At 52.4% G+C, this 21,178-nt stretch overlaps 4 protein-coding genes across 10 annotated transcripts in view; 2 read left to right on the top strand and 2 right to left on the bottom strand.

Annotated features, from left to right (window-relative positions):
- Positions 1 to 1,681: 1,681 nt before the first annotated feature.
- KLHDC9 (kelch domain containing 9) lies at positions 1,682 to 3,931 on the top strand. 2 transcript variants are annotated; one of them, XM_070395889.1, is made up of 4 exons: positions 1,682 to 2,360; positions 2,616 to 2,775; positions 2,865 to 3,063; positions 3,528 to 3,931. In XM_070395889.1, exons 1-4 carry the CDS (start codon positions 1,837 to 1,839, stop codon positions 3,692 to 3,694), a joined length of 1,050 nt encoding a protein of 349 aa, XP_070251990.1. In that variant the 5' UTR covers positions 1,682 to 1,836; the 3' UTR covers positions 3,695 to 3,931. The 2 variants fall into 2 exon arrangements, with proteins under 2 accessions (XP_070251990.1, XP_070251989.1); XM_070395888.1 differs by having other exon boundaries at positions 1,760 to 2,360; positions 2,868 to 3,063.
- Positions 3,932 to 4,248: 317 nt separating this feature from the next.
- PFDN2 (prefoldin subunit 2) lies at positions 4,249 to 10,371 on the bottom strand. Its single transcript, XM_070395900.1, has 4 exons — positions 10,266 to 10,371; positions 5,472 to 5,560; positions 5,254 to 5,377; positions 4,249 to 4,535 (listed from the first exon to the last, which is right to left on the bottom strand). The coding sequence occupies exons 1-4, from the start codon at positions 10,338 to 10,340 to the stop codon at positions 4,362 to 4,364; spliced, it is 462 nt and encodes a 153-aa protein (XP_070252001.1). The 5' UTR covers positions 10,341 to 10,371; the 3' UTR covers positions 4,249 to 4,361.
- A 40-nt stretch (positions 10,372 to 10,411) lies between these two features.
- Positions 10,412 to 12,906, top strand: NIT1 (nitrilase 1). 3 transcript variants are annotated; one of them, XM_070395891.1, is made up of 7 exons: positions 10,412 to 10,484; positions 10,915 to 11,007; positions 11,210 to 11,464; positions 11,588 to 11,691; positions 11,852 to 11,985; positions 12,099 to 12,224; positions 12,455 to 12,906. In XM_070395891.1, coding segments are annotated over exons 1-7 (981 nt in total). In that variant the 5' UTR covers positions 10,412 to 10,482; the 3' UTR covers positions 12,722 to 12,906. The 3 variants fall into 3 exon arrangements, with proteins under 3 accessions (XP_070251992.1, XP_070251993.1, XP_070251994.1); XM_070395892.1 differs by having other exon boundaries at positions 10,430 to 10,515; XM_070395893.1 differs by lacking the exon at positions 10,412 to 10,484 and adding an exon at positions 10,522 to 10,746.
- A 646-nt stretch (positions 12,907 to 13,552) lies between these two features.
- Positions 13,553 to 21,178, bottom strand: part of DEDD (death effector domain containing) — a 12,471-nt gene continuing 4,845 nt past the window's right edge. For 2 of the 4 annotated variants that reach the window (XM_070395895.1, XM_070395894.1), the window contains 4 exons: positions 15,817 to 16,205; positions 15,547 to 15,654; positions 14,906 to 15,052; positions 13,553 to 14,417 (listed from right to left, as the gene is read on the bottom strand). In XM_070395895.1, the coding sequence (XP_070251996.1) occupies positions 14,041 to 14,417; positions 14,906 to 15,052; positions 15,547 to 15,654; positions 15,817 to 16,141 (957 nt within the window). In that variant the 5' untranslated portion in view covers positions 16,142 to 16,205 and the 3' untranslated portion in view covers positions 13,553 to 14,040. The remainder of the gene's footprint in view (positions 14,418 to 14,905; positions 15,053 to 15,546; positions 15,655 to 15,816; positions 16,206 to 21,178) is intronic. The other 2 variants (XM_070395897.1, XM_070395896.1) reach the window with 2 other exon arrangements.

Below are 21,178 nucleotides of genomic sequence, written 5' to 3'. Positions count from 1 at the left end.
ATTAGCAGGGAAAGCAGGACTGGAGCAGGAGGAGCCTCGCTGCCCCTCTCTCAGTCCCACAGCCTTTCTCAATGCTCTTCGGTTTGTCTCACTGACAGGACCTTAGAGAAGCTGCCCTGGGGTGCAAAGGACGTGACACACACGTCCAGGCTGGCCTGTTTCTTTTCTTTTCTTCTTCTTTTTTTCTTTTTTTTCCAGACAGGAAGGAAGAGAGAGATAGAAACATCAATGATGAGAATCATTGATGGGCTGCCTCCTGCACACCCCCCAATGGGAATCGAGCCTGCAATCCGGGCATGTGCCCTGCCCAGGAATCCAACCATGACCTCCTGGTTCATAGGTCGATGCTCAACCAATGAGCCATGCAGGCTGGGCCAGATTGGATTGTTTCCCTTCTCTCTTTTTTCTTGGTCTTCTTCTTTTTTTTTACCTGGATTTTTCCCTGCCTCCTCTACTAGTAAAATATGAGCTCGGTTTCAGACTAACCAGGGAAGGAGCTGCAATGGCTGGATGACACCTCAAAGGAGATGCAAAACCCAGGAGTGAGTGAGGTTTGGGTTCCTGGTCCACGTGAGAGGCCAGCTGTGCAGACTCAGAGTCAGAGGGACCTGGGAGAGGAGTGCAGGACCCCTTGGGTGGGGGAGTCCCCGTTCTGTCCAGGAGAGGCAGGAAGTGAGTCTGGCAGAAAGAACAGCCAAAGATTTAAGCCAAAGCAAGAGCCCCAAACGGGCATTATAAGCCCATAAAATTTAAGCAAGATGACCCCTCCTCCAAGCAGCTCCTCCCCTAAATCCTAGGACTGGGACAGAGCTGAAGCCAGCTGTTGGGAGCTCACCCAATCACAAGCCTTAGGGAAAGACTGGCTTTTAGACTTTAGCCAGGACATTAGAAGTTAGGAATTTATTAGAGGCTTTAACATGAACTGGGAAAGCAGGATCCTCCGTATCAGAATCAGGGAAAGCAATAGTTGGGTGGGCAGAGACTTTCAAAGCTCTTATTGCGTCTCAGCTTTAAGGTATGCGTGGGGAAGGGGTCCCTGGAACCCCCAGGCTCTCCAGCTGCGCCTTCCTGACCATACCTGCCCCCCCACTGCCCCTGATGGAGAGCAGGAGGGGCAAAGCCCTGCGGTGCTGCCAGACCCCAGGGCAGCCCTGACCATGGCCTATGGATGGAAGTCCCGCTGCTGTGCAGAACCCGGACACGGCCTGCTGCTCCCACCCAGCTGTGTCCGAGTACAAATCTGCCTGCATTTCCTGCTGAGGCTGAAACTAGTTTCTGTCTGTTCTCCCCTGGGTCCTGGGGGGCAGGTGAGAAGCCGCTGGGGATCTGCCTGAATAAAAAGGAGACACCACGGAGGGCAGGAGTGTTCCCTCGAACCGCCCTTCACCCCCATCCGGCTCCCAAGTCCGGGCAGCTCTGCCTGGATCGCATCAGGAGGAGCCCCTGCCCTTACCTAGGCCGATGCCCGCCCCCGCGTCCTTGCGTGGCAGTGACCTGGTCTCCAAGCCCGCGGGGACCGCAGTCCTCAGACGGGGTCTGCTGCCCCCCAGCGGCCGCGAGCCCCGCCCCGCCGGGCCGCCAGGAGGCGCCGCAGAGACACAGGTGCCCCGCTTCCGGGCGGGGCCAGCGCCGGCCGCGGAGCCGTAGCCGCCTCCCTGGATCTCGAGACCCAGCGCACAGCCCCGGCGCCCCGGTGACGACTCGGGCGGCGCCCTGCGACCTTCCCTTTGCGGCGGGTCGCGCGGCGGCGGTTGCTGGGCGACGCGGAGGGAGAAGCGCCCGCGGGAGGCTCGGGACCCCGGGGACCCCGTGCCCGGCCGGTCCCTCTCGCTGGCCATGGCGGTGGCGCCTCCGGGCGGGGCTGGGGGCTCGCGCTGGACCTGGCGGCCGGTGGCCCAGGACGCGCTTCTGGCGCGGGCCTTCCATTCGTGCACCGAACTGCGGGGCCGGCTCTACCTGGTGGGGGGCCTGCTGGCTGGGGGCGCGGCCGAGCCGAGCGCCGACACGGTGGTCCTGGACCCGGCGGGGGTCCCGGCCGTGCGGGTGGGGGCGCGGGGCGGCCCGAGGCGCAGCCACCACGATGCGGCGGCGCTGGGCGGGCGCTGGCTCTGCGCCGTGGGCGGCTGGGACGGGGCGCGCCGCCTGGCCGCAGTGGCCGCCCTGGATGCGGAGCGCGGAGAGTGGGAGGCGTGGACGGCGGCCCCCGGCAGCTGCCCCCCTGCCGGCCTCAGCAGTCACACCTGCACCCGCCTCTCGGACCGAGAGCTGCGGGTGGCAGGCCGGGAGGGGGGGACGCGCACTCAGCGTCGCTATGGAAGCATCTACACGTTGAGGCTGGACCCCGGCGCCCGCACCTATTGGTATGGCCCCAGGCCCAAGTCCTGACCCTCCCTTCGTCCCGCTCGGCTAGACGGTGTCGCCAGCCGTCCATCCACACCCTCCCCTGGCAGCCTCCTCCCCAGGCCGCTAGGAGGACCGAGCTCTGCCAACATGACCCTCCCCCTCATCTGCCCCAGGCCCCCTCCGACCTTTGGCAAAGCGGGTGGGGAAAAGGCAGGACAGCTCTTAGTTTCCGGAAACCCCGACTCGCTGGCCGACCTGGTGCACATCCTCAGCTACAGGGAAGAAAGCTGCCGCTCGGCCTCCCGCTCGGGGCACTGCGCCGCCCTGCTCCCGACTCCTGGGCCCCGCCCTGGTCACCAGCTGCTGCTCTTTGGAGGCTGCGACTCAGCTGAGCCAGAAGTGGCCGGGCACTGGGGTCATGGGAAGATTCAGGTATCGCTCACACCCTTCTTAGGGCGGAAGGCAGTTAGAACTGCGGCGCTCACACCCCTCCAGACAGACAGCCCTTCTTTCTCCCCGAGGAGGAAGCGCCTGCCGCCCCCCGTTTGACGGAGCAGCTAGCAAAGCTCGTGAGCAGTGGGCAAGGGTCCCGGCAGGGGCCTCGGGGCCTCCGGCATCATTCATGCTCAGTGGTTGGGCCCTTTGCTGTGCTGTTTGGTGGAGAAACTCTGACCAGAGCTAGAGACACCATCTGCAATGACCTCTACGTCTACGATGCCCGTGAGAGCACATTTAAGGACTGGTGAGGGGGAAGGTGGGAAGACAGGAGAACCTGAAGAGCATAGAATGGGGTAGAGTGATGGAGGAGGGAGAAAGAAGGATGAGCTGACAACTTAAAGGAACACACAGAATATTAAATTTTGGAGAGGCCCAATAATCAAGTGAGGAGGAAAAAAAGAGCGAGCCTTTGGTCTAGCCCAGGGGTGGGCAAACTTTTTGACTCGAGGGCCACAATGGGTTCTTAAACTGGACCGGAGGGCCGGAACAAAAGCATGGATGGAGTGTTTGTGTGAACTAATATAAATCCAAAGTAAACATCATTACATAAAAGGGTACGGTCTTTTTTTTTTTTTAAGTTTTATTCATTTCAAACAGGCCGGCCGTAGTTTGCCCACGGCTGGTCTAGCCCCTGGGTGACCAAGTGCTACCACCCCAATAACCGCTTCCTCTGCCTCCCCCCACAGGCAGGGCTCCTTCCCTGTGGTTCCACTTCCCCTGTGCAGACCGAGCGCTGAAACGCGTGGGCCATCGGACCTGCCTTTGCAATGACCAGCTGTACCTGGTTGGGGGTTTTGGGGAGGATGGCAGGACAGCCAGTCCACAAGTGTGCACCCTGGACCTCTTTCTCTAAAGAATGGTGCCAAGACACACTGCCATGCCGCTGTTTTATTGTAAACTCAAAGCATTATCTCCAGAGCTACCTGCCTCCCGTCAAATGCTTATTAAATTTCCATCTAACAGTCAATATTTGTCTCTGAATCTTTTGGGGTGAGGGCAGTAAGTAGACACATCTGCCCTGGTCAGTGTGCTCAATGGTTAGAGTGCTGGCCCAGCACACAGAAGGGTCGATTCCAGATCTGGGACACATACTTGGGTTACAGTTTCGGTCCCCGCCCCAGTTGGGTCAAGTCAGGGAGGCAACCAATCCATGTCTGTCTCTCCTCCTCCCCTGCCCCCTCTTTCCTTTCACTAAGAAAACCAATGGGAAAAAATACCCTTAGGTGAGAATTAACAAAAAACACAAAAGTAGAGACATCTTTGTATGCAAGGCCAAGGATAAAGCACGGGCCCTCCCCATACTGTGGGCCACTCACCTGAGGGAACCAAGGCCACCACCACATGCTCTTCCTGCCCATGCAAACCCTCCCTCACGGTGGGAAGAAAGCTTCAGGCTAGAGAGAAGCATTCTGACTAAAACATTTAATTAACAAAAAATATTATAATAGCAGAGAAAGTAACAACAATAACGAGAAATTAGAGTGGGAGTCAGGTAGGAAAAAATGCAAAAGCCTTGGTCCCTAGGAGACCAACACTCCGGCTGAGCTGGCCTTCGCCCCAGCTCCTTCTGAGTTTTCCTTGGCTGGCTTCTCGTCCTCGCCCATGAGCCGAATATTGTGCTTTTCCCGGAATTCATTTAGTTCTTTTCCCTTTGCCTGAAGCTGCTGTGTCAGTGTCTCAATGATCTTCTGAATCTAGAAAGCAAGGGACAGACGTTACATAAGGACTGCCATCCCCACCCTGGTGTGGGGTAGGGAAATGAAGAAGACACGACACCTCCAACCTCGCCTTTAACCAGGTAGGAAAGTAGAGCCAGACACTAAAATTACTCCTTCTCAAACACGAGGTTTCATAAACCTAGTGTACACAAGGATCCCATGGACTGCTTTTTCCCCCCTAATATATTACTATTGATTTCAGAGAGGAAGAGAGATAGAAACATCAACGATGAGAGGGAATCATTGATTGGCTGCCTCCTGCACGCCCCCCACTGGGGACCGAGCCCGCAACCCAGGACCCTTCAATCCTCAGGCCGACGCTCTATCCACTGAGCCACACCGGCCAGGACGACTGCTTATTTTTAAAATTTTAGCCACTTCATGGGCCCCAGCTCCAAAGGCTCTGAACGAGGACAGGTCTAGGAAGCTGCATTTCAAATTAGTCCTCTAGGTGATTTGGACGCAGGTATCCATGGAAACACTGCTGTCACCACCTCTTTTCCCCAAATCAGCCAGGTCACAGAGCCCAGGGATAGAGGCGTACAGCCTCTTGTCTAGGAGTTGGACCTAGTGCAGCATAAAGAGCAGAGGCTAAGAGGCTACTCAGACTTCCTGCCGCCTATCCCCTAAATCCCTGCCCTCCTCTTCCCTATCCCTTGGTTGCCCAGAGCTCTCCTCAGAGACTCTAGCTCACCTGCTCCTTGTTGTTCTCCAAGGCAGGCAGCACCTCTTTGACAGTGCGCTCCACCAGCACCCCTCCAACCATGCGGAAGCACTTGCGGGTCTCATCTACCTCCTTCAGTGTATCAATCACTAGGCTGGGGCAGGACAACAGACAGGGTCTCAGAATGCAGGCCCTGCTACTGCAGCCCTCCCTACAGAAACATGCACCCAACTCCCCAGTTGCCTCACCTGTGCTCATTCAACTCCATTTCCAGCTCGGCTGCCTTGGATGCTAGGCCCCGCTGTTCCTGCCGAAGGCGGTTGAAGCCAGCAATCACCTGAGGTGAGAGACATAGGAAGTGGGAGAGGAGGCAGTGAAAATGGCAGAGTCAAGACACAATATATTATCACAGGCTTTACAAGATGCAGTGGGGGACACCTACCTCGGAAAAGGAGAAGACACATGTTTGCCATTTCTAACTGAGGTCTGCCTAGAATTCCATCCACCCAACACTTACTGAGTGCCTCCGTGTGGCACCTGCTGGTCCACCTTGCAGTAACAGCTGGTGAGGAGTTGCAACTGTAATATAGGGTGGGGTGCAAAGCTACTGGATCACCTACAGAGGAGTGTAGACTTGCAGGTAAAGGGGAGTCAGGAAAGGCACTGTAATGGCTAGGTCCTGCCTGGGTCTGCCCAGCACCCCCCCATTGGGGAACCGCCTCTCCTTAACACAGTGGGTTCTTGGGGGGAGGGGAGAGCACTAGTCACAGGGTCTTGCTCCCTGACCACAGGGCAGTGACCTGTTCTGTGCTAGTTTCTCCACGGAATTAGATTCTGGGTAGAGATGAACAGGTACAGAAGTTAGTCAGAGCTAAGACACCCTGTTGTCCTTTGTGTGAACTAGTTATCTGACCTTTCTTTTTCGTGTTCAATTTTGTGAACTACCCCACCGTTCTTCTAAAATAATCCTTAAAAGAAACAAACAAAAAAGCCTGGCCCCGGGGCTTAGTTGGTTGGAGTGTCATCCCGATGTGCCATGGTTGTGGGTTTGATCCCCAGTGGGGGCAAGTACGGGAGGCAACCGATGGATGTTTCTCTCCCCCACCCCCTAAAATCAATAAAAATATATCCTTGGGTGAGGATAAATATGTGAAATACACATTTCTTCCCTTTCCGTCTACACACACAAAACCATTAAGGAGGGGAAAGACCTCTCAAAGAATATACTCCAAAAAATTAAGAATAATTATCTCTTGCCCTGGCCGGTTTGGCTCAGTGGATAGAGTGTCGGCCTGTGGACTGAAGGGTCCCAGGTTCGATTCCGGCCAAGGGCACATGCCCGGGTTTCGAGCTCGATCCCCAGTAGGGACATGAGGGAGGCAGCCAATCAATGATTCTCTCTTATCATTGATGTTTCTGTCTCTCTCTCCCTCTTCCTTCCTCTCTGAAATCAATAAAGAAAAAAAGAGAATAGTTATCTCTTGATAGCAAGATCATGGGTAATTTATTATTTTGTACTTTTTTCTGTGTTTTCTACATTTTCAATAGAATAATATATCCTGTGATTTCCTTACTATTTATATTAAAAAGTCCCAAATTGCCCTGCTCGGTGTGGCTCAGTGGTCGAGCATCAACCCATGGACCAAGAGGTCACAGTTCAGTTCCTGGTCAGGGCACAGGCCCGGGTTGTGGTCTTGACCCCCCAGTATCAGATGTGCAGGGGGCAGCTGATCAATGTTGCTCTCTCATCGGTGTTTCACTCTCTCACTCCCTCTCTCTTCCTGTCTCTAAAAGTAATAAAATATATATATATATACACACATTTTTAAAGTCCCAAATAATTTGCCATGAAGAGATTCAACTTATGCCGAAACCGGTTTGGCTCAGTGGATAGAGCGTCGGCCTGCGGACTGAGGGGTCCCAGGTTCGATTCCGGTCAAGGGCATGTACCTGGGTTGCGGGCACATCCCCAGTGGGGGATATGCAGGAGGCGGCTGATCGATGTTTCTCTGTCATCGATGTTTCTAACTCTCTATCTCTCTCCCTTCCTCTCTGTAAAAAATCAATAAAATATATAAAAAAAAAAAAAAAAAAAAAAAAAGAGATTCAACTTACTTTCAGGATATCTCCTAAATTATACTTGATGATTTAATTAAACTAACAGCCAGTGCATTTCCTGAAGATCTTTGCTTTCCCTCTCTCTCCTTTTCCTACCCTATTTCCACTGCCCCCCTTTCAAGTCTATCCAGTCCTCAGGGTCAGCTCAAATATCTGATATGATCACGGTGTAAGTGAAGAAAGAAAAGTCTGATTCTCAAGGCCCTCAACTAAAAGCCCTGCTCTTCAAGTCACTGCCTTTGGGTAAGTTAACTAACGCTTCTGAAACTCGACTGTCCTTACCGGTAAAAGAACAATACAGCTCACTGCAAATGGCAGTGAGTAACAGAAGTAAGTGCAGTGCCCAGCACAGTGTACGACTGCTTCCATCTTGTTTGTAAGGGACATATGTGGCTCAAAGTTGCAGCAATGACAGATCTTATATTTTTCATCCAGTGTTCTCTCTGGAACACAAAGGCCAGAGAGTGCTAAGCAAGAACAGTCTAAAATTCAATTATCACAACCCCTCAGTTTCTTTCATGGGATTCTTTTTCTCCACCACTGTTTGCTTCTTTTTTCACTTTCTGTGCAAACCTTAGATGACTTTATGGCTTTGTCTACCAGCCATGAGCTCCTAATTCTCTAACCTATAGCTCCAACTCAGATTTCTTTCTGTAACTCAAGATTTATAAATCTAACCACCTGCTAAATGTCTCTACCTGGATGTCTCACAAGAAACTCAAACCTAAAATTCTAAAATAAACTTATTTTCTCCCATTAACTTGTCCATCTTCCTATTGTCCCAATGGCACCAGCATCCATCAAAGACAGAAACCTGAGAAACATCCTAGATTACTTTTATCCCTTTTTCTCCACATCCGAGTCTTGTAGTCCAGTCCAAAATTTAAGTCTATCGGCATCCCAAGCATGTCAGGCAGTCTCATGCCTTTGTACTTTTTTTTTAAAAATTTATTGGGGTGACACTAGTCTACATGAACATATAGGTTTCATGTGTGGATTACTGATTTACAAAACCTGTTTATAGGACCATGTGCCCATCACCCAAAGTCACATCTTCTCCTGTCACCTCATATGAGGACCCCTTCTGCCCCCACCCCCTCCCTCTGGCAGCCCCCTCACTGCTGTTTGTGTTCATGAGGTTCAGTTTTACTGTATGTCCCAAACAGGAGTGAAATCATATGGTCCTTAGCTTTCTCTGACTCCTTTCACTTCGCATAATGTTCTCAAGGTCCACCATGTTGCTGTAAATGACGCTATTTCCTCCTTTCTTATGGCCATGTGTCTTTGTACTTTTAAATACACTGCTCACTCTACTTAGAAAACCCCCCACTTCCTTCTTTGCTTGACTAACTTCTCTCATCTTTTAGAAATGAGCTGAAGGATTATCTCTTCTAGAACACAAAATAACTAGCATTTATTAAGCACATGCTATATTCCAGTCACTGTGCAAAACACTTTGCATGAACTGTCTTGCCTAATAATCAAAATACAGTGATGAGGTAGGTACCATTATGCTTTTACAGGAGGGAAAGGACAAGAGTAGGAACTCACGGGTGGTCATAGATAGTGAACAGTATGAATATGATTCAAGCACAAGCATGCCCGACTCCAGTGCACTTCCTGTGGTCTTAGCACCCATTATCCCACAGCTTCCCCTTCCACCTGCTCCTGCCCCAATCCCATAACCTCTTGTTCTCTACCTGTCATAAGAAGAGCTGTGTAAATTTTTTTATTTTCTTTATTGATTAAGGTATTACACATGTGTCCTTACCCCCCTCTTGCCCCCACCCCCCCACCCCGTCCATTGTAAATCTTATGGCTTGGTTTGTCTTTTCTCAAATGAGTCTGTGAGCTAACTTGACAAGGTCTGTTTTATTGATGTTTCCTGCCACCCAGCAGAGTGTCTGGCACATGGTAGACCCTCAAAAAGCATTAGGATCCTCTCTCTTCCATTTCCCCCCACGTCTGAAACACCCTCCCTCCTCAAACCTATAGCACTGGACCCCCTCTGCCTCCCGCAGACGGGCACTCCGTGATGCCGAGGGACATGTAGGGTCCTCATGCAGATTCCTTTGCCGGAGTGACTGTCCAACTAATAGCTGGTAAAGGAATCTGAAATTAGAAGAGCTATTGTTTAACTCTGTTTTCCTTTCTCTTATGTAGGTTTTTTCCCATTTGTTAAACACTAGCCATGGTTAGCAACCATGTGCCCAAGCCACAAAGGGCTTTCTGGTTCACTTATAAAATGTTTCCCCACGTTAGGCACTGGGGGAAATGCAAAGTCGGGTTAGGAGAGGGTTTCTGGTCTCTAAAGCAGTTCAGTCTAATAGTGGCCTCCGAATCAAAATCCTAGGAAACACGCGCGTGAGCAAGTGTGTGCGTCCCGTGGCTCTGCAGGGCCCTCACCGAGCCGCAGTGTGAGGCTGCCTTAGGGAAGGGCTGGTGCGTGTCTCATCTTCCTCAGGCTCGGCGCCGTGGTCAGGCCTCACCACCTCCTGTCCCTGCTGCTCCCTGGACCGCGAATACCTCGACTCTCAGCGCTTTGTGCTCAGCCCAGGTAACGTGTTTTGTATCCTGTGCCTGACACGTAGTCGATGCTCCACCAATGCCCTTGTCAACTTAGTTCCTGGGCAGCAGCCCGCCCCGCCGCCCGCCCGCCCACCACCCGGCGCCGCGAGCTCGGGGCCCGGCCACGCCTGTCGGGGTGCGGGGAAGCGGGGGAGTGAGGCCCCGTCCCCGTCAGACCCGGGCCGGCCCGACTCCGCTGCTCGGAGCTCCCAGGGGCGTGGCTCTCCCCGCCCCGCCGCCCACTCGGCCCGCGGGCTCCGCGGCGGCTCCGGGGCCCTCCCTGCCCGGACCGCGATGCGGCCCTGCTCGCGCCTTCTCTGGGCCCGTGGGCCTCCGGCGCCCTCGGCGCTCCTCACCTGATCGGCCGACACCGCCCCCTTCCCCGTGCCGCTCCCGCTGCCTTTGCCGAGGCGACCGCTGCTCTCCGCCATCTTCGCCGCCTGCGGGGCTTCCGGCGCGCAGTGCAGCCCCGTGCGTCACTTCCGGCCTCGGGTCCCGCCCCCTCGCCTTGGCGCCTCCACCTCCAGGCCGCTCTCCAGCGTGGATCCCGCGAGTGATCCTGGCCGAGCCTCTATGTAGGACCCGCTCCCTGTGCCGCCCGTCGCGGTGAATCCCACCGGCGGCGCTTCCGCGGGCACCAGAGCCGCCGCCGGGGGTGGGGGGGCGGCGGACGGCCGAGTGGAGGGCGCGGGCGCGGTCGGGGTGGGAGCGGACGGGCGGCCGCCTCGGAGGTTCACGCCTCCGGGGTTCCGGGTGCGCATCGAGCTGTGCGGGTGCAGTCGAGAAGCGGGGAGGTGACTTGAGCTGCGGAGGCGCTGGCGGAGGACAGGGCCGCAGGTAACGCGAGGCTGCGGACCGTGGAGGTCTCCTCCGTGTCTCCCCGCAGGATCGCTCCCTGTCGCCCATATTAGAGTTTCGGAGACGGGTTTCGCCGGCAGGGCCCTCACCGAGCCGCAGTGTGAGGCTGCCTTAGGGAAGGGCTGGTGCGTGTCTCATCTTCCTCAGGCTCGGCGCCGTGGTCAGGCCTCACCACCTCCTGTCCCTGCTGCTCCCTGGACCGCGAATACCTCGACTCTCAGCGCTTTGTGCTCAGCCCAGGTAACGTGTTTTGTATCCTGTGCCTGACACGTAGTCGATGCTCCACCAATGTTTGTGAAATGAATGGTGGTGGGACAGTGGGGTGCCTGTGGGAGCAGAAGCAAAGGGAAGCCCAGCATTCCTGCCTCCCCATTGGAACCCCGTAGCATTGAACTTGCGTTTCCCCTTGCTGGGGACTGAGTTCTGCCTGCACCATTCACAGGCCCAGAGCCATGGCTGTCTCCTCTTCCTCCTGGGAACTGCCCCTGGTGGCTGTGTGCCAGGTAACATCGACGCCAGACAAGCAGCAGAACTTTAAAGCTTGTGCTGAGCTGGTTCGAGAGGCTGCCAGACTGGGTGCTTGCCTGGCTTTCCTGCCTGAGGCTTTTGACTTCATCGCCCGGGACCCTGCAGAGACTCTGCGCCTGTCTGAGCCACTGGGCGGGAACCTTTTGGGAGAATATGCCCAGCTTGCCAGGTATCAGAAAGGGGGGGGGGTTGGGGGGGGACGGGGAGAGGTCATTGCTTTGCTGGGCATTGTCTCTGGATTGCCAGATGTGAGGGTGGAGCCTTGGAAAGAGCGCAGTGTCCACTCCCCCAGGGAATGTGGACTCTGGCTGTCCTTGGGTGGTTTCCACGAACGTGGCCAAGACTGGGAGCAGACTCAGAAAATCTACAATTGTCATGTGCTTCTGAACAGCAAGGGTGAGACTTCACAGCTCTCTAGCTTGCCTCCTCCCAGGCTCTTCTCCCTAAACCAAGATTCTCCAGAATCGTGTCTTCTGTTTCCTCGGCCAAGGACTCCTCCTCCCAAGGAGGCTTCTGGAGTGCCAGCACCCCCTCTTCCTTCTCCCTCTCATCCTAGGGTCGGTAGTGACCACCTACAGGAAGACACATCTGTGTGACGTACAGATCCCAGGGCAGGGGCCTATGCATGAAAGCAACTCCACCATGCCCGGGCCCAGCCTCACGTCACCTGTCAGCACACCAGCAGGCAAGGTGGGAGCTGTGAAGAGGGAGGGGACAGGAATAGTGAGCACAGGAGATGGAGAGCCTAAGGAGTAGGGTACGGGTGACTAGATGCCGTGACAGACACACATTCTTTATCCCAGGTTGGTCTGGCTATCTGCTATGACATGCGGTTCCCTGAACTCTCTCTGGCACTGGCTCAGGCTGGAGCAGAAATACTTACGTACCCTTCGGCTTTTGGAACTGTAACAGGCCCAGCCCACTGGGAGGTAAGAGGACCTCTTCAGAACATGCGGGCTTTCCTTTCACTTCATTTTCTTCCCTCGGCCCTGCCAGTTAGATTTTCTCCCCCTTCCCACCTAGTGGGAAAATTCATTCCCCAAATTATTGCCTCTCATATGTTAAGGAATAGTTAACATTTCTAGCCAATTACAGAATGGTCACAATGGCTAGGTTGGCCTGCTGCTTCCCCCCCAGCTGCCACGCTTCTCCTCCCCAGGTATTGCTGCGGGCCCGAGCCATTGAGACCCAGTGCTATGTAGTAGCTGCAGCACAGTGCGGATGCCACCACGAGAAGAGAGCGAGTTATGGCCACAGCATGGTGGTGGATCCCTGGGGGACAGTGGTGGCCCGCTGCTCTGAGGGACCAGGCCTCTGCCTTGCCCGGATTGACCTCAGTTACCTGCACCAGCTGCGCCAACATCTGCCCGTGTTCCAGCACCGCAGGCCTGATCTCTATGGCAATCTGGGTCACCCACTGTCTTAGGACTTTTGACTTCTGTGAGTTGAGACCCACTGTGAGCTGGTGTTGCTGTTACTTTGAGGCAGGGGCCAGGTGTACCTCCCCCTCACTTGGGGAACCCTGACTCTTGAAGGAACGTATGCTTAACTTCTTGGGAAAGAAGAAACTCACCTGAGCTCAGATTTCAGTTTCAAAAATGTGGAATTTCATATACTGTTTATTTCATGAAAACTAAAAACGCCGAGGGCTGAGCAACACTGGCATTGAAAGAAATAGAATCATAAAGTGTCTGGACATCTCCTTTGGGAGCTGAAAGGGGAGGTGGTGGCCGGCTGCAGTGAATTCCACCTGCGGTGTTTCCCTCCGCAGATGTACTCCACCCTTTTCCTGGTCCAGCTGGACTCGGCTCCGGTTCTAAGCCTCCTGGCTCATTCAACAAGCCTCCTGCCCACATAAAAGTGCAACCCTCAGGGCATGTCCCAGCCCCATGCTCCTACGGGGGGTGTAGGGATGGGGAAGGACCTGTGATGCCCTTTGCCCAAGCCAGAGCAAGCAAAGGGGAAGGGCTGCAGGGCATCTTATTTTCAGTCACTAGCACACATGGAAGGGAGTGTCACACTCCCCTCCCCTTTCCAGGGGGAGTGCTTGAACCTCAGCACCCCCCTGTGCATGTGCACACACCACAGCTGGCGGGGCTGACCTAGTCCTCTCTCCTATTTTCCCTTGAAGAGGGACAGATTGGGGGGGGGGGGGGGGGGGGGGGGCGGTACCACGCAGAGGTTTCAGCAATGAAATGGAAGAAACAGGCAGAGAGGAGCAGCACCAGAGGCCAGGAGAGAGTTGAAAGGGCCACAGTTTCTTTTTTAAAAAGTCTATAATTTGGGAGAGGGTGGTGATTAATTTCCAAAATACACTTCAGAGTCTCACCTTCCACACAACACAGCTCCCTTACTCACAGCCCTTTGGTTTTCAGACAAAATGTAAGAGCCTCATAAAGCCAGAAGCACTGACAGCCCTCAGCGCACCCACACGCAGTGTTCACTGACGTCCCTTACAGACTGTCCCACAGACTTCGCTTCTCCCTACACCTCTACCTCGCGGCTCAGTAGTAAAGGCGGCTGCAGACACACAGGGGGTGAGTGGAAAGGGAAACAGGGAAGCCCAGGCACATGGGTGTAGGGAGGGGTGGGAAACACCACTTCCATTTTCCTTTGTCTTTTCCTTAAAAAAAAAAAAAAAAAAAAAAAGGCAGGGGTGTGATTGGTTGGAAGGGGAGAGAAAAGCCCCCAGAACAGTATGTACGCTCCAGAGGTGAGTGATGGGACCAGTCCCAGGAGGGAAGGTCAGGGCAAGGCCTGCAGCATCAAGTTCCTCAGGAGTTTCTGCCGGCCCAGCTCGTAGTCCTCCTCATCCACGTTCACCAGCAGCTTGATGGCTTCATGGCCCACAGCCTGCTTGAGGGAGTCTGTGATGAAGACGCCTTTCAGTGCCTCTAGGAGCGAGCCATTGATGTAGTCGCGCCAGAATGCATCGAGGTAGGTGAGCTCAGAGAACTTGATGTCACAGATGATGGAGCCCAGGTCCCGGGACTTGAGGATGGTGTTGGCCTGGTTAAAGCGCTCAAACTGGCGCTCAAGTGGGTCCTGCTTGTTGGAGAAAACGTTGCCCTGCAGAGCAGTCTCATGCTGGCAGTATTCAGCCCGAACCCGCAGTCTGATGTCTACAGGAAAGAGAAGAGACGCAGAAGAGGTTGCCATGAGAGGATGAGTTTACGAGAAAGATTAAAAGAGCAGCAGAGTAGCAAAGTGGGAACATCACCTGACAGCTTCCCCTGCTCTTGTCCAGAACTACTTTTCTAGGTACCTCTGAACCTCCCTGAATGCAGGAGGTTCCCTTAAATAGGCCATGCCCAGGTCACATTATCCTACCACTCAAGTAGCACCTTGTTTCTGGGAGATATTTTCCTGGTTAACAGGCAGTCGTTTTCACAGGCTACTATGATAGCTACTATGATACCATGACGTGGTTCCTACTATAGCTACAGTAGGGACCCTCCCTCTGTTCTGGTGCTAACTACAAAGAGTTGACAAGTGCTCTACCACAAAGACAAAGAATTCTCCCCCAGGGCCACCATTCAAACCTCCCTCTGCAGCAGCACCAATGGGAGCCTGGTGCTGCCGAGTGTTCCTCTGGGACCCCTGAACTCACCACATGTCTGCTTTTCCTTAGGATCCGGTGTCACTGACTTTCGGCGTTTTCGCTGGCTCCCAAGTGTGGCTCTCCCTCGAGCTGGCCTCTTGCTACACATCTGAGGGCCTGAAGTGGGGCAGCACACCACAGGATAGTGAGGAGGCACTGACGGGGAGGAGACAGTAGGGTAAATGCTCAGACACTTCTCTTGGAAAGAATCATTTAGCCTTAGCAGGAAACGCAGTATCCACAATATGACCTAGGACACAATGTGGCAACAATCACAGGACCCAGGGAACACAATGCCTCACCTCACTTTTTTAAAATATATTTTTATTGATTTCAAAGAGGGAGAGGGATAGATAGAAACATCAATGAGAGAGAATCACTGATTGGCTACCTCCTGCATGCCCCCCACTGGGGGGGGGGGGTTTTGAGCCCGCAACCTGGGCATGCGCCCTTGGTCAGAATCAAACCTGGGACCCTTCAGTCCACAGGCCGATGTTCTATCCACTGAGCCAAACCAGCCAGGGCTACCTCACCTCATTTTTATGGGGTCATGGAGGGGGGCAGAGTCCTTTCATTTAAGGTGTGACTATGAGTGGTTCCATGTCCTCTTTCTTGATGATGGAAATTAGGGGAATTTAATACCCACTCACCTGTTTTAGGGGATTGGGGAGGCCTTGGTTCTGGATCACTGAGGGCTCTGGGGGTCACATAGCGAATTGATGTCTCCTCCAGATACTTGTCTACAAGGTCAGGGCACACTGTAGGGGGAGAGGGAGTCATTCGGGAAGATGTACCCCGCCCTTCTCCTGGTCCAACCCTCCAACAGGCCTCTTGACAGTCCTGGGTACCCCCCAGAGCCAGTGCCGCCTCCCACTGGGACTCCAGCCCAATACCTAAGTCCCCAGCCCTGTGCCCCTCACCAGCCCGCCGCCTCTTGAGGGTGACGTAGGGCAGGAGGTCATGGCGAGTAATGATGCGCAACAGCTGCAGCACTTGGCGGAAGTTAGTCTCATCACAGCGGCCCTGGCGCTCAAGCGCCAATAAGAAGTCACGTCCATTTCGGATGAGGCCACGTTCATGGTCATCAATGACATCAACAAAGAGGAAAGAAAGAACTCGCACATCTCTGTGTGTCAGGTGGGTGCCCACTATGTCAAACATGCGGTGCAGGCTGTACAGCCCGTGCTCCTGCTCACCACGCTCTTCTGGCCACACCTGGCTCGCCCGTCGCTTCAGGCCCGCCATGCTGGGGGCTCAGGTGCGCAATGCTTCCCAGAATCCCTGCTCGACAGCTGCAATCCCCACTACACTGTAAGGACGCCGAAAGAACCTGTGAGTTATTCATTCCTGCATTCCCAGTGCTAACACAATGCCTGGCACAGTGTAGTGCTTAGTAAGTCTTTATTTAAAAACTAGATGCCTGGTGCACAAAAATTTGAGCACTGCCCTCAGCCCGGCCTGCCCCTCTCACAGTCGGGGAGCCCTCAAGGGATGTCCTTCTGACTGCTTAGGCCCGCTCCCCTCCCTGTGGGCAGTGGGCCTAAGCTGCAGCCTGGCCGCCCTCTGCGGGAGGCAACTGGGCCAATCAAAGGAAAGCGCCGCCCCCATCACCCAACCACTGCTGCCACTGCCAGCCACTGTGGCTGCCTACCCTCAGCCCTCGCAGCCACGGCGGCCTTGTCAGGAAGGACATCAGAAAGGACATTTGGCTCTCCGGTCTAATTAGCGTATTATGCTTTTACTATTATAGATAAAGCCTAGAGTTCTCCACATACAACAGATGGTGCCTTAAGTTCAAGATTCTATTGGAGAACTAGAGTCACTTCTCCTAGGTGAGAATGTTATATGCCATCTTGGTGCTACACAGCAGGAGTTGCTATTAGCTATTACCCTAATTGTTGCCCCTCCCAACACCCCCCCCCCCGCCTCCAAAACACTGCTTTTGTTTTTTTGTGCTCCCCCTAATCAGTTCATCTCTTAAATGTAGGCAAAATTGGGCAGAAGTAGAGAATTCACTCTTTAATAAACTGTAGCAGATGAACTTAAGGACAGTAGGAAACTGAAAATCTTTAGGGTGAGAACTAGTTTCAATTCTGCCTGTATCATTAACAAGCCATGTAGCTGTGTGACCTTAAGCAAGTCACTTAACTTCAAAGTTTCACTGCCCCTGTCTACAAAACAGGCATGAAAGAAATGACTACTCAGACTTGTTAAGAATCCAATGAGATAATACAACTGAAGTCACTTTGTAAATCTAATGCAAATCATTGTGAAAGAGATTCAAAGAAGCATCCTTGCCCCTCCAGCATTAGCTCAAGTGCTTGAATGTAGACCTATGAACTAGGAGATCACAATTCGATTCCCGGTCAGGGCATATGCCAGGGTTGCAGGCTCAATCCCTAGTGTGGGACATACAGGAGGCAGCCAATCAATGATTCTCTCTCATCATTGACGTTTCTATCTTGATCTCCCTCTCCCTCTCTGAAATCAATAAAAATACATTAAAAAAAAAAAAGAAATAAGCATCCTAGCCCAGACTCATCCTTCCATAAATGTATCTATAGGTTTCCTATAATCCAACCAAGTCCAGAAGCATAACTGCTCTAAAGGTTAATGAATAATATTCACCAAAACTCATGGATTTAAATCCAGAAACATGACCAAGCTCCTATGTTGAGCACTCTTGTAATTCCCCCATTCTACCTGTACCCCCTTGATGTTCAGATGCCATTTGGATATGCTGTCTTCCAACCTGGCAGTCATTTACCAATACCCTGTGAATGACCGATGACAGCCCTAGATTCTTTCTATAATTTGGCATTTGACTCAGAAAGTTCCTCCATCATCCTGGGTAATGTCAAGGACTCAGCCAATAACCAGTCTTCAGGTCAAACAACATTCAATTCCACTGTAGTTGCTCATACTTACTGCCCCCTTCTGACCAAAACCTCCAACCACCCAATCATTATACACTCCTGTTGATGCTACTTCTAAGTAGGTCTTAAATCTGCCTCACCTTTCCACTTCCACTGCCCTAGCTCAGGCCCCAATAACCTCTCACCTGGACTTCTGCAACAGCCTCTTTTATTTTAAATATATTTTTATTGATTTCAGAGAGGAATGGAGAGGGAGAGAGAGACAGAAACATCAATGATGAGAGAAAATCATTGATTGGCTGCCTCCTGCACACCCCTTACTGGAAATCCAGCCCACAACCCAGGCATGTGCCGTAGAAGCTCAACCACTGAGCCACGGTGACCAGGCCTCAGAATCCACTTTTCATTCTCTAACAATATCAGTTTGTTTATAGTTTACATACAATCATATACTTCACTTCTCTGTACCTGCCTTCCTATTCCACACCCCCGTCACCGACCTTTCTCAGATGGCTAACTCCTACTCACTCTTTAAGAGTCAACTCAAAAGGAAAGGAAAAAAAAAAAAAAAAGAGCTCAGATGCCATCTTTAAATTTAGTCCCTACACCTCATGCTGGGATATGCAGTCCTCTTCTGTGCTTCCTGGGACACTGCATATTCCTGTAGCCATTTATCAAAGTGTACTAAGATTATCTGTGCACTTATTATCCCACTAGAGGCCCGGCACACAAAATTCGTGCATGGGTAGGGTCCCTAGGCCTGGACAGCTATCAGGGCTGATCAGTGGGGCAACCGGCAGGGCGATCGGGGCGGAGGAGGCAGGTGGAGGGCGCTGGTACTCGCCTTGGATGGCCTGGGGCCTGTGGGTTGGGGGGCAGCACCTGCATTGAGCGTCTGCCCCCCGGTGGTCAGTGCACATCATAGTGACTGGTCATTCCTCCATTCAGTCAATTTGCATATTAGGCTTTTATTATATAGGATTAGATCGTCAGCGACTCATGTAGAGGGGCTAAGTTATATTCATCTTTATATCCCTAATGCCTAGCAATGGATAAAGCCTAGCACACAGACTGAACTTAATCTCCAAGAGATCATCACAAGCAATACCCATTAACACATTAAGCGCCCTGTCAGTCACCAGTGACTGACACTATACTTTCCACCTGGAAGACAAAACAGGCTGGGCACTTAATGTGTTAAGAAACAAACTCAAGTCCAAGAGTGAGAGGACCTCATTAAAAATAGATACACACAACTCAGTTACCATTCACATACTCTAGCTAGCTATAGCCTCCCTACACTGCAAAACTACCCAATCCACAACACCCTGCTCACCAGCGAGATAGGTGGATCTGTCCATTCTATACACCAACAAACTGAGTCTAGGTTAACACGTTAAGCGCCCTTTCAGTCACCGGTGACTGACACTATATTTTCTGTTCGTAAGACAAAATAGGCTGGGCGCTTAACGTGTTAAAAAACAGACTAAGTCCTAGCTGGTTTGGCTCAGTGGAAAAGTGTTGGCCTGCAGACTGAAGGGTCCCAGGTTCGATTCCAGTCAAGGACACATGCCCGGGTTGTGGGTTCGATCCCCAGTAGGGGGCATGCAGGAGGCAGCCGATCAATGATTATTTTCCATCATTGATGTTTCTATCTTCCTCTCTGAAATAAATATATCTATAGTACTAATCAGTTTGGCTCAGTGGATAGAGCATCAGCCTGTGGACTGAAGGGTCCCAAGTTTGATTCCGGTCAAGGGCATGTACCTTGTTGCAGGCACATCCCCAGTAGGGAGTGTGCAGGAGGCAGCTGAATCGATGTTTCTAACTCTCTATCCCTCTCCCTTCATCTCTGTAAAAAAATCAATAAAATATATATATATATATTTAAAAATATATACATAATAATAATAAAAACATAATATGCTAATTAGACCGGACATCCTTCCAGAAGACCTTCTAGATGAAGCCAGGACTGCAAGGGAAGCCCGGGTCCCAGGTGCCAGAGGGAAGCCAGTGCCGGCAGCTGGGGGAAGGAAGGCCTACTCTTGCATGAATTTTGTGCATCAGTCCTCTAGTATTAAAAAGAGAATAAAATAAACTACTTCAGAACAGCCAAGCTGATGGGATCTCAGAAAACTAAAGAGCAAGTAGAACCTGGTCCTCTCTGCCTCAGTCATCCTAAACTAGAAGCACAGAGACTCACCCACTTAAGAAAAGGGAAGTCCACACTAAAATCACTTAGCCCCAAACCATGGGTTCTGATATGTGGACAGGAAATATAGCCCATATCTACTTAGGAGATACCCCACCTGAAGCATGGGAAAATAGCTATTCAACTACAGACTAAATTTCCGTATCTCTTCCTCTCATTTTACCTAATGCAGTCTCTAGGTACAGGAGGAGACAGAATGAAAATACCTTCTTCCTTATACCAGGCAACATGGAAAAACCAAGCCTCCTCAAAGCCCTACAACTTCTTGTTCCCTATCCCACCTGGTCCTTTTGGCCACCTGTTGATTATGATGATCCCAGAAAAGCAGGTGGACAGGTTTCACATTCAACCAATCAGAAGGCCAGGTTGCTCCAGAGCTCCCTAACTCAAAGTGTCCTGACTTAAACCTTAGGAAATGAAGAAATATTGTTTCACAAAACAGGCTACTGGAAAATTAGGCAGAATATAGGAAAGCACTGTGGTCCTAATTATTCATCAATGGATATCCTATCCTATATAATAAAAGAGAAACATGTAAATTGACCGGCCCTCCACTATGCTCACCAGCCAATCAGGCATATGCCAATTAACCAAAGATGGCGGGTTAATTTGCATACACAGGTGTGGGGGGGGGCGGGGGGAGAGAGCTGGTGGCTGGGAGGACTTGGCAGAGTGGGAGGCCATGGGACGGAGACAGAGCAGGAAGGGAAAATCAAGAGCGTGGGGAGCACCAGGAATTCTGGGAATCGTAGTTCTGGTGGCAGACGGATCTCCTAGACCAGTGGTTGGCAAACTGCGGCTCGCGAGCCACATGCGACTCTTTGGCCCCCTGACTGGGCTCTTCCACAAAGTACCACGTGTGGGCGCGCACATACAGTGCGATTGAAACTTCATGGCCCATGCACAGAAGTCAATTTTTGGCCTGGGCGAGTCTACTTTGAAGAAGTGGCGTTAGAAGAAGTGGGAGGTGCTGGTCGGTCGGGTGATGGGAGACGCGGTGCAGGCGGGCTGCAGGATACGCAGCACAGGCCCGGGGGAGATACATTGTTTTGAGGTACGTTCAATGAGGTCGACCCCTTCCAACTCTCCCATCCACACTCGTCTATCTGAAACAAGTATACAAGACGAGTGTGGATGGGAGAGTTGGAAGGGGTCAACCTCAGCAAACATACCTCAATCAGATTGAGGACG

The sequence above is a fragment of the Myotis yumanensis genome, unplaced genomic scaffold (assembly GCF_028538775.1).
Source record: "Myotis yumanensis isolate MYYU_CA2020_CCGP unplaced genomic scaffold, mMyoYum1.0.hap1 SCAF_17, whole genome shotgun sequence".
Lineage (NCBI taxonomy): Eukaryota > Metazoa > Chordata > Mammalia > Chiroptera > Vespertilionidae > Myotis > Myotis yumanensis.
Note: the sequence above shows the minus strand (reverse complement) of the source record. Positions and strands in the feature narration are given on the sequence as shown.